Source organism: Chroicocephalus ridibundus, chromosome 9 (genome assembly GCF_963924245.1).
Source record: "Chroicocephalus ridibundus chromosome 9, bChrRid1.1, whole genome shotgun sequence".
NCBI classification, from domain to species: domain Eukaryota; kingdom Metazoa; phylum Chordata; class Aves; order Charadriiformes; family Laridae; genus Chroicocephalus; species Chroicocephalus ridibundus.
The window spans coordinates 27555195-27565714 of record NC_086292.1 but is presented as its reverse complement, the minus strand read 5'-3'; the positions used below and the strand labels follow the sequence as shown (position 1 = coordinate 27565714).

Here is a 10520-nt window from a genome sequence, read left to right as displayed (position 1 = left end):
TGGGGACACCAGGCCGAGATGCTGGGGACCCTGGGCTGGGGACACTGGGGACCCTGTGATGGGGGTATTGGGTACTTCATGCTGGAGGCATTGGGGACACTGTCCTATGATCATGAGGACCTTTTTCTGGGGACACTGGATGGATGCTCCACACTGGGACCGTGGTGACCCTGTGCTGGGGACTCTGGGGACCCAACATGGATGTTCTGCACTGGGACCATGGGGACACGTGCCAGGGACACCACGCTAAGACCATGGAGGGACACCAGGCTGGTGGCGTTGGGGACCCTGGGCTGGGGACATTGGGGACCTCCTGCTGGTGGCATTGGGGACCCTGTCCTAGGACCATGGGGACCTTTCCGGGGACAGTGGGGACCCAGGATGGATGCTCTGCACTGGTTCCATGGTGACCCTGTGCTGGGGACACTGGGGAGCCTGTGCTGGGCCGCGGGGACACGGTGCCAGCCAGGTGGGGACCCATCACGGCCACCCCATGATGACCCTGTGCTGGGGACACTGGGGACCCCGCCAGCCCCGGGGTCCCCTCAGGGCCGCCCGACGCCGAGTCCCCGGTGCCCACCCCGAGGTGGGGTCCCGGTGTGTGTGGGGGGGTGGGGGGTGTCCCCACGGGTGACGTCAGCGTCGGCGTTGCCGGGTGACGGCGGCGCCCGGGGCGCGCGGCGGGGCCTGACGTCACGGCGCGATGGCCGCCCGCCCGCCCGGCGGCATGGAGGCGGCAGGCCCGGCCCGGCGCCGCTGAGATGGTGAGGGGGGACGCGGCGGGGCGCGGGGAGACGGGGACACCCCCCCCGCACGGCCCGGCGCGGGGACCGGCCCCGGGGGCGGCGGGACGGGGCGGGCGGCGGGGCCGGGCCTGGGCGGGCGGCGGCGGCGGGGGACGGGCCCTGGCGGCCTCCGGCGGCCGCCGGTGTCCCCCGGCACGGGGTGGGGGTGACGGGGCTGACGTGGGGGTGGGCCCCCCCCGCCATCGGCCGGGCCCCCCGGCGGCTCCATGCGCGACCCCCGCCCGCTGTCCCCATCCCGCTGTCCCCATCCTGCTCCTCCGTCCCGCTCTCCCCATCCCCATCCTGTTGTCCCCATCCCGCTGTCCCCATCCTACTCCTCCATCCTGCTGTTATCGTACCGCTGTCACCATCTCACTGTCTCCATCTCGCTGTCACCATCCCACTGTCACCATCCTGTTGTCCCCGTCCCACTGTCTCCATCCCACTGTCCCGATCCTGCTGTCCCCATTCCGCTGTCCCCATCCTGTTCCTCCATCCTGCTGCCCCCCTTCCTGCTCCCCCCTCGTCTGCTCCCCGCATCCCGCTGTCCTTATCCCGCTGTCCCCATCCCGTTCCTCCATCCTGCTGCCCCCCTTCCCGCTCCCCCCTCATCTGCTCCCCACATCCCGCTGTCCCCATCCCGCTGCCACCATCCTGCTGTCCCCATCCCACTGTCCCCATCCCGCTGTCCCCCATCTCATTCCCCTCAACCTGCTCCCCCCCAAACTGCTCTCCTACCCTGCTGCCCCCCACCCTGCTCCCCCAAACCTCCCCCATCCTGCTGCCCCTCAAATTGCTCCCCCCATCCTGCTGCCCCCATCCCGCTCCTGCCATCCCACTGCCCCCTAACCCGCTGCCCCCCAACCCACTGCCCCCCAACCTTCTCCCCCACCTCAATGCCCCTCAAACTGCTCACCACAAATTGTTCCTCCCAACCCACTCCCCCCAATCTGCTCTCCCCAACCCTCTCCCGCCAATCCACCTGCCCCATAACCTGCTCCCCCAACCTTCTCCTCCATCCCCTCTCCCCCATCCCTTCTGCCCCCCAAATATCCGCCCCCCTAATCTGCTGCCCCCCAACCCTCTGCCCCCCAGGACCTCAAGGGCCAATACTGGACGGACGATGACTCTGACGGGGACAATGAGTCCGAGGAGTTCCTCTATGGCGTCCAGGTAAACGCTGTGGGTGCTGGGACCCATGGGTGCCATGGTGGGGCTTGGGGACCCCCAACCTCTGCCCGGCCCTGAGTGTGGGGCTGTGGGGGGGCTCCAGGTCTGACGGTGCCACGGGGTGCTGTGCCACAGGGGACCTGCGCCGCCGACCTGTACCGTCACCCCCAGCTGGATGCCGACATCGAGGCCGTGAAGGAGATCTACAGCGAGAATGCCGTGGCTGTCAGGTGGGTGCGCCCCACGCCGCCCGCACCCAGCTGTGCCACCCCCAGGACAGCTGGCCATGGCATCACTGGGGCTCCTGGCTGTGCCATCCCTCGGGCATCCCTGGGCACCCAGCCATACCATCCCTGGAGCACCTGGCCATGGCATCCCAGAGCACCCGGCTGGGCCATCCCTGCGACCCATGGACATGGCATTCCTGGAGCACCCGGCTGTGGCATCCATGGGGCACCTGGCTGTGCCATCCCCAGGTACCCAGCCGTGGCATCCTTGGGTATCTGGCTGTGCCATCCCTGGGGCGCATGGACATGGCATCACTGGGCCACCTGGCCATGGCATCCCCAGGCACTCAGCTGTGCCATACCCGGGTGTGGCATCGCCAGCACACCCAACCATGGCATCTCCAGGCACTTGACCATGCCATCTTGGAGCACCAGGCCATGGCATCCCTGGACACCCAGCAGTGCCATCCTCGGGCCACCCAGCGGTGGCATCCCTGGACACCCAGCCATGCCATCCCTGTGGCACTCGTCCATGCCATCTGTGGGGCACCCAGCTGTACCATCCTCGGGCCACCCATGTGTGCCATCCCCAAGTGCCCCACTGTGCCATTGCTGTGGCACCCAACCGTGGCATCCCTGGTGCACCCAGCTGTGCCACCCCGGGGGCAGCCGGCCATGCAATCCCCTGAGCAATCCACAATCCGGGCACTCTCCCTGTGCCATCCCGGTCTCAGGGGTGCACACACTTGATACACGGGGAGCCATGTATGCCCGTCACCGCCTCCCGAGCCTGTCCTCCCCAGCACGGGGGGCACCCTGTGGCGGTTCTGACACCGTGCCAGCCTCACCCCGTCCCTGCCATAGCGCCACGTGTCTCCACAGGGAGTACGGGACCATTGACGACGTGGACATCGACCTCCACGTGAACATCAGCTTCCTCGATGTGAGTCCCCGGGGTGCCCCCGGCAGCGTTGGCATGGGGAGGGTGGGGACATGTGCCCGGGGGGTCCCCAAATTTCCCTCCACGACTGGGTGTCCTCACGGCCGTGCCGAATTGTGGCTCTCCCTTGGCAGGAGGAGGTGGCGACGGCGTGGAAGGTGCTGCGGACGGAGCCCATCGTCCTCCGCCTGCGCTTCTCCCTCTCCCAGTACCTCGATGGCCCCGGTGAGTGGGGACGGGCAGGACACGGTGTCCCCATGTGCCCTCGGAATGCAGACGGCGGTGGCACCGATGCCTTGTCCTCCTCTCTCTCTCTCTGCAGAACCGTCCATCGAGGTTTTCCAGCCATCCAACAAGGAGGGCTTCGGGCTGGGTCTGCAGCTGAAGAAGTAAGAGCCGAAACACAACAGGCACCCAAGGGTGGGGGGTGAGGTGGGCCGTGGGTCACCATTTTGCCCCAAAACTGGCCAGGTGCCACATGTCCCCATACCACCACCTTTTACCTGCCACACAGCCCCGTGACAGTCTCACCACCAGTTTTGGGTGGGGAAGAGGAGGAGCTGCGTGGCATGGACCACCCAAGCACCAGGCTCAGTGGGCATCAAAGCACCCATGGGTGCTGGCACCCCACTCAGGCACACATGCCACCTCTCTGCCAGGATCCTGGGCATGTTCACGTCCCAGCAATGGAAACATCTCAGCAACGATTTCCTGAAGACCCAGCAGGAGAAGCGGCACAGTTGGTTCAAGACAAGTGGCACCATCAAGAAGTTTCGTGCTGGCCTCAGCATCTTCTCCCCCATCCCCAAGTAAGACCCCGACCGTGTCCCCAAGGGACCAACCCTCTGTCCCTTGGCTGGCTGGGGACCTGGCACTGTGCCTCAGTTTCCCCACTCGCCCCTCGGACGCTGCTGCTCCCTACCAAAGCCCGAGGAGATGAAGGTTGCTCCCAGAAACCAGCCAAAGGGTGAATTCAGCGCCGGGTGACGGAGGTGTAGGGGACGGTGACAAAGCAGGAGGCTCAGCGGGACTCTGTGCCCACAGGTCTCCCAGCTTCCCCGTCATCCAGGATTCGGTGCTGAAGGGCAAACTGGGCATCCCCGAGGCTCGCGTCAATCGCCTGATGAACCGCTCCGTCTCCTGCACAGTGAAGAACCCCAAGGTGGAGGTTTTCGGCTACCCCCCCCCCAGCACCCAGGCAGGTGTCGCCCCCTTCAACATCCTGGTGGGTGCCTCCCCGCCTTGGGGTTTGCTTTCCTCTCCTTTTCCTTCCCGGATTCCCTGCGGAATTCCTTGCTGTGGGGTGGTGGGACTTCCTTGGGGTGGTGGGGGGAGCCCTTGTGGGACTTTGTCCCCTGCGCCTTGTCCCCAGCATCCTTGGGTGCTGGTGGGCAAGCTGGGCTGTGGGGTTCTGTGGGGTTTTACCCCCCTCTTGGTGCCACATCCCCGCTGCGGCTGCATCCCTGGGAGGGTGTTGGCGTGTCGTGGGTCCCGCTGGGGCAGGGAGGGTGTTCGGGCCTGCCGGTGCCGTGCTGAGGTGGGGGTGCGTGGGGGAAAGGGGATAACGCAGCTGGCTCCGCTCCGGCTCCGTCGCAGGTCGGCGGCCACTGCAAGAATGTCCCTACGCTGGAGTACGGCTTCCTCGTCCAGGTGAGTGTCCCTCATCCCACTCATCTCCATCCCGGTGCCAGGAACATCCTCCCCACTGCCCCACGTCTCAATCATCCCCATCTCGCTGCCCAGAGCATCCTTCCCACTGCTCCACGTACCACTCAGCACCATCCTGCTTCCTGGAACATGCTCCCCACTCATCCCACATCCTGCTCAGCTCCATCCCACTGCCAGGAACATCCTCACACTGTCCCGTGTCCTGCTGAGCTCCATCCTACTTCCTGGGGCATCCTCCCCACTGCCCCACATCCCACTTATCCCCGTTCCGCTGCCCAGAGCATCCTCCCCACTGCCCCACGTCCCTCTCAGCACCATCCCACTGCCTGGAGCATCCTCCCGAGTGCCGTGGCCACAGCGGGGGCTGACTCCCACCATCCTCTCCCTCAGATCATGAAGTATGCGGAGCAGCGGATCCCGACGCTCAATGAGTACTGCGTGGTGTGTGACGAGCAGCACGTCTTCCAGAATGGCTCCATGCTCAAGGTGCGGGGACAGGGCGCAGGCGGGCACGGACTGTCACCCTGTGTCACCATCCCTGACTCTCCTCACGGCTCCTGTTCCCTCCGCAGCCAGCAGTGTGCACACGGGAGCTCTGCGTCTTCTCCTTCTACACCCTGGGCGTCATGTCCGGCGCGGCAGAGGAGGTGGCCACGGGCGCTGAGGTAAGGATATGCATGGTGGGTGACCACGCTGTCACCTCAGGGTGCTGTCCCTCCACCCCACGCTCTGTTCCCAAGGTGGTAGACTTGCTGGTGGCGATGTGCCGTGCTGCCCTGGAGTCCCCCCGCAAGAGCATCATCTTCGAGCCTTACCCTTCCGTGGTGGACCCCAACGACCCCAAAACACTTGCCTTCAACCCCAAGGTAAGCGCTGGGGGGCAATGCTGCCCCATGCCAGGGGACACTGGGGTCGGCGGGAGCTCTGAGGACCCCTCCATGGTCACCCCTCTCCTTCCCCACATGCAGAAGAAGAACTATGAGCGGCTGCAGAAGGCCCTGGACAGCGTGATGTCCATCCGGGAGATGACCCAGGTACGCTGGCATGGCCCCACATCACCCAAGGCCCCATGTGAGGCCCTCCGCTGGTGCAGGGTCCTTTGCCGGGGGTGGTATTTTGGTGCTGATCTCCATCCTTGCGCGTTTGGGTGGTTGCTGGGGGACCCACCTGCACCCCCTCTCGCCTCTGCCAGGGGTCCTACCTGGAGATCAAAAAGCAGATGGACAAGCTGGACCCCCTGGCCCATCCCCTCCTGCAATGGTAAGGCCAAGGGTGCTGCGGCCCCGTCCTGCTGCCCCATGTCCCTCCCTGCTGCCCCCATCCCCCAGGACCAGGAAATGGGGTGGGGGGCAGCCGGGCATTGCCAGCATGAATTCCTTGGTCCCTCATGGGCCCCTTCACCTTGGGGGTCATGACCATACACTGGCCTTGGGGTGGGTGGGTTCCGGCACGGCTCCCAGCTCAGCCCCATTCCCAGGGGAGCATGGGACCACCCTGTCTGACCTTCCTCCTCTTCCTCTTCCCAAGGATAATCTCCAGCAACAGATCCCACATCGTCAAGCTGCCCCTCAGCAGGGTAAGGGGCTTGGCTGGGCTCCAGGTGGGGGTGCGGGATGGAGGCTGTGGGAAGTGAGATGTGGGGTGTGGGATGGAAGGTATGGGAGGTGAGGTGGAGAGCATAGGATGCGGGATGTGGGATATGGGATGTAGGATGTAGAGTGTGGGATGTAGGATATGGAGTGTGGGATGTAGGATATGGAATGTGGGATGTAGGGTATGGGATGCGGGACATAGAGTATGGGATGCGAGATGTAGGATATGGGAGGTGGGATGTAAGATATGGCATACAAGGTGCAGGCTATAGGATGCGGGATGTAGGTTATGGGATGAGCGATGTGGGATATGGAAGGTGGGATGGAGGATATATGGTGCGGAATGTAGGACATGGGATGTGGGATGGCGGGTATGGGATGTGGGATGGCGGGTATGGGTTGCAGGACACAGGATAATGGGGTGCGAGCTACGGAATGGAGGATGCGGGAAACAGGATGAGGGATGTAAGGATATTATAGGGTGGGCAATATAAGGGTCTGGGATGTAGGATGCAGCCTTTGGGATGGTGTCTGCAGCCTGTGAGACGTGGGAGGTGGGATATGGCATACAAGGATGGAGGATATTTGACATGGGACAGGGAACAAGAGACGGGGGATGCCATGGGTCCTCCTGGCACACTTGGAAAGGCCAAAGCAGGGCTGGGACGGGCATGGGGCCAGGCTGCCGTGCATGATCTCTGTCTGTCTGTCTGTCTGTCTGTCCTCTCTCCCTGCCGGCGCTGCCTTTGCTCTTCCCTTTCCCCTGGTAGCAGCTGAAGTTCATGCACACCTCCCACCAGTTCCTCCTGCTCAGCAGCCCCCCGGCCAAGGAAGCCCGGTTCCGCACCGCCAAGAAACTCTACGGCAGCACCTTCGCTTTCCAGTGAGTTGCCAGGGGGCCAGTGGGAACCCCCCCCCAAAGCAGGCGCCGTGGGGCAGGGTGCCATGGGGCTGACGTGGGGCTGGCTTTTTCCAGCGGCTCTCACATTGAGAACTGGCACTCCATCCTCCGCAACGGGTTGGTCAACGCTTCCTACACCAAACTGCAGGTAACGCTCCCCTGCGCCGGCCCCGGGGCAGGCAGGGGGCAGGCAGGGAGGGGGGCAGGCAGCCGGGGACGTGCTGCCTGCCAAGGCCGGGCTGCCTCCGCCACCATGCCCGAGCTGTCGGAGTGACCCTGCGTCGCTCACCCTGGTGTTTTCCTGCAAGCTGCATGGAGCAGCCTATGGCAAGGGCATCTATCTGAGCCCCATCTCCAGTATTTCCTTTGGATACTCAGGTAAGAAGCTGCCTGCGCTGCCCGGTCCTGCCTGCACTCCCATTCCCACTCCCTGCATGGGCCTGGGGATGCTCGGCATCGTGCCGGCCGGAGGAGCCGCACGGGAGTGGGCAGCATCCCGCACCCTTCCCACCCGCACCAGCCTCTTCCCAGCCAGGTCGGGGCTTCCTGATGTGCCAGGGAATTAAAACCCCAACATTTTCTAAGCTCCAGAAGCTGCTCCACCCACTTTTGGGGGGTTCCCAGAGTTTAGCCATGGGGTGGGAGCACCCAGAGTGGCCACCCCTGTCTGTGGCTTGTGTCCCCATGTCACCCTGGGGGAGGTGGCTGGGGGTGACGGATGCCGCCTGGCTTCTCCGCAGGGATGGGGAAAGGGCAGCACCGGATGCCTTCGAAGGATGAGCTGGTGCAGAGGTACAACCGGATGAACACCATCCCCCAGGTGAGGGGCCGGGGGACACGATGGAGGGGACAGGGATGGGTAGATGGCACCCAGGGGTGCAGGGGACAGGGCGAGCGCAGCCTGACCGGGGCAGTAACGCGGGTTGCTCTCCCCACAGACACGCTCCATCCAGTCCCGCTTCCTCCAGAGCCGCAACCTGAACTGCATCGCGCTTTGCGAAGGTGCGGAGGCACGTTGGGGGGACGGAGAGGGGTGGGCAGGCAGCAGCCATGTCCCTGGCTCACCGGGTGGGTGGAGGAGGGAGGGCGGGGGGATCCCCACCACGGGCCGTGCCCGGCGGGGACCCCTCTCCGACAGCCCCTTCCCCTGGCAGTCATCACCTCCAAGGACCTGCAGAAACACGGCAACATCTGGGTCTGCCCCGTCTCAGACCACGTCTGCACCCGCTTCTTCTTTGTGTGAGTCCCGGGCTGCGCCCACCTCGCCGGCACCCACGGGACCCCCACGGGACACCCCCTGACCCCCCCTTCTCTCCTCCCAGGTACGAAGACGGCCAAGTGGGAGATGCCAATATCAATACTCAGGACCCCAAAATCCAGAAGGAGATCATGCGTGTGATTGGGACTCAGGTGTACACAAACTGAGCAGCAGTGGGGACCCCCCTGGGACCCCCCCCGGGAGCCGAACAAAGACCCCGGGTGAGGCTGGGGAAGGATGAGCGGGTTTCGAGCCTCCCAGGCAGGGCAGAGACAGGGGCCGACGCCGGCGGCTCCACCATGTACATAGGCGTCAAGCATCCAGTGAGCACCAGGCGGGTTTAGCGGTCCCTTGTCCCCTCCCCGTCCTGTCCCCCAGTGTCCCCGACCCTGTGGCATTGTGGAGAAGGAGCTGCGGGGGGCTGGCGTGGCTGGTGGCCGCCCCTCCTGGTGTTGGCCGCGAAGGCGTTTTTATTGACAATGAGAAACCGAAGCAAAAAAAAAAAAAAAAACCAAAACGAAACAACAAAACAAACCCAAAAAAAACCACCAAAAAAAAAAGAGAAAAGGAATTTGTGTCGGTGCAGTTTAAGTATTTAAACAGCCTGGGGGTGCGGGGAGGGGATGGGATGGTGGGGAAGGGATGGGAGCGTGGGGAAGGGCCACAGGAAAAGGGTCCTGGGGAAGTGCTGGGGCTTTGGGAAAGGGCTGGGGCGGGGGCGGGGGGCAGATCACACCACCACCATCACACCCTGGCAAAGGGATGGTGCTGCGGCGCAGGGACCACAGCACGGAGACAGGATTGTGCCTCGGGGATGGGAGCACACGGAGGACACCGAGGGGACGGGACCCTGCGGTGATTGGTGCGGTGGCAGAGACCCCCCTGCAAACCGAGACGGAACCCTCCCACGACTGCGCTTTATTTCAGCCCGAGCCGATCCCAATAACTATAGGGATACAGGGTCAGCCCCGTCACGGCTGCGTCCCACCATGCCCAGACCCGAAGGAAAACCCATGGGAGCAGGCCTGGAGGCTGCCGGGGCTCAGCCCGGGGGGTGTCGGAGGGTGGCCGGGCACCCAGGCTCCCCACGGTCCCGTGGCGCTCCGGGTCGGTCACGGTGACGTGAGGCCACGGCAGGGAAACATCAGCCCTTCAGAGATGGGAGCTCCTGTGGCATCACCCCGAAGCCGCCCGAGGACATCGGCCAGTCCTGCGGAGACACAGGGGTCCCTTTGCCAGCGGTTGAAGGGTTCGTGGGACTGAAAATAATCAAAATAAATACCCCAAAACCAGCCTTTTGCCGCCCCGCTGGAGGTGCGGGCATTGTTTTCAACCAGGATTTGTAAAGAAAGTTAAGAATCGACTTAAAAAAATATCCGGGTTTAGGTGCAGTTGCCAGCTGAGACCCGACGGGCTTGTCACACCTGTGGGTGCACCCTCAGCCTCCCCTCTGCAGTGTCCCCTGCCTTCGGGGGGGGAACGGAGGGACCTGTGACATCTCTCCACCAGCTGTTTGATGTCCCCAAAGGCCACCCAAACCCAGGCAGGGGGACACCCCACGCCACCCGCCCTGCCACCCACCCCATTTTTTGGGTTCTTTTCCTTAAATTTGTGGGGTTTGTGTGTTTTTTTCCCCACCCCTTAAATAGAAAATAAATCAAGCCGCTTTCCCACGCTGACCGTGGCAGCTCGCCTGCAGGTGCAGCCACCCAGGGGACACCCCAACATCCCCCGTCGCTGGGAAAGAATGGGGAAAGCGCCGGGGCCGGCTCCTGCCCCGCTCCCCTCCGCGGCCGGGGTGAATTCCTTGGGAAAACGGCAACTCCTGGCGGGGGGAGGGAAGGCAAATAAAAAGAGAGGCCCAGGCTCCTCTCCCGGCTTCACCAAATTCCCGGTGGATGCTTCAGCCCGGCCGGAGTCGAGCTGGGCCAAAAGGGGTCCCCGGCAGCATCTTCTCGGTGGGATTTGGGTGGGGGAAG

At 64.1% G+C, this 10520-nt stretch overlaps 1 protein-coding gene across 5 annotated transcripts; it reads left to right on the top strand.

Annotated features, from left to right (window-relative positions):
* Nucleotides 1–625: 625 nt before the first annotated feature.
* PARP6 (poly(ADP-ribose) polymerase family member 6) lies at nucleotides 626–9089 on the top strand. Of its 5 annotated transcripts, none has more exons than XM_063345472.1 (22): nucleotides 626–764; nucleotides 1881–1958; nucleotides 2091–2185; nucleotides 3065–3125; nucleotides 3257–3347; nucleotides 3445–3511; nucleotides 3782–3931; nucleotides 4167–4320; nucleotides 4719–4772; nucleotides 5181–5276; nucleotides 5363–5455; nucleotides 5531–5656; nucleotides 5759–5824; nucleotides 5983–6050; nucleotides 6318–6366; nucleotides 7156–7265; nucleotides 7359–7431; nucleotides 7592–7661; nucleotides 8024–8103; nucleotides 8222–8285; nucleotides 8438–8522; nucleotides 8606–9089. In XM_063345472.1, the coding sequence occupies exons 1-22, from the start codon at nucleotides 762–764 to the stop codon at nucleotides 8706–8708; spliced, it is 1836 nt and encodes a 611-aa protein (XP_063201542.1). In that variant the 5' UTR covers nucleotides 626–761; the 3' UTR covers nucleotides 8709–9089. The 5 variants fall into 5 exon arrangements, 4 of the variants coding, with proteins under 4 accessions (XP_063201542.1, XP_063201541.1, XP_063201540.1 ...); XM_063345471.1 differs by having other exon boundaries at nucleotides 7153–7265; XM_063345470.1 differs by having other exon boundaries at nucleotides 4167–4347.
* Nucleotides 9090–10520: the final 1431 nt, after the last annotated feature.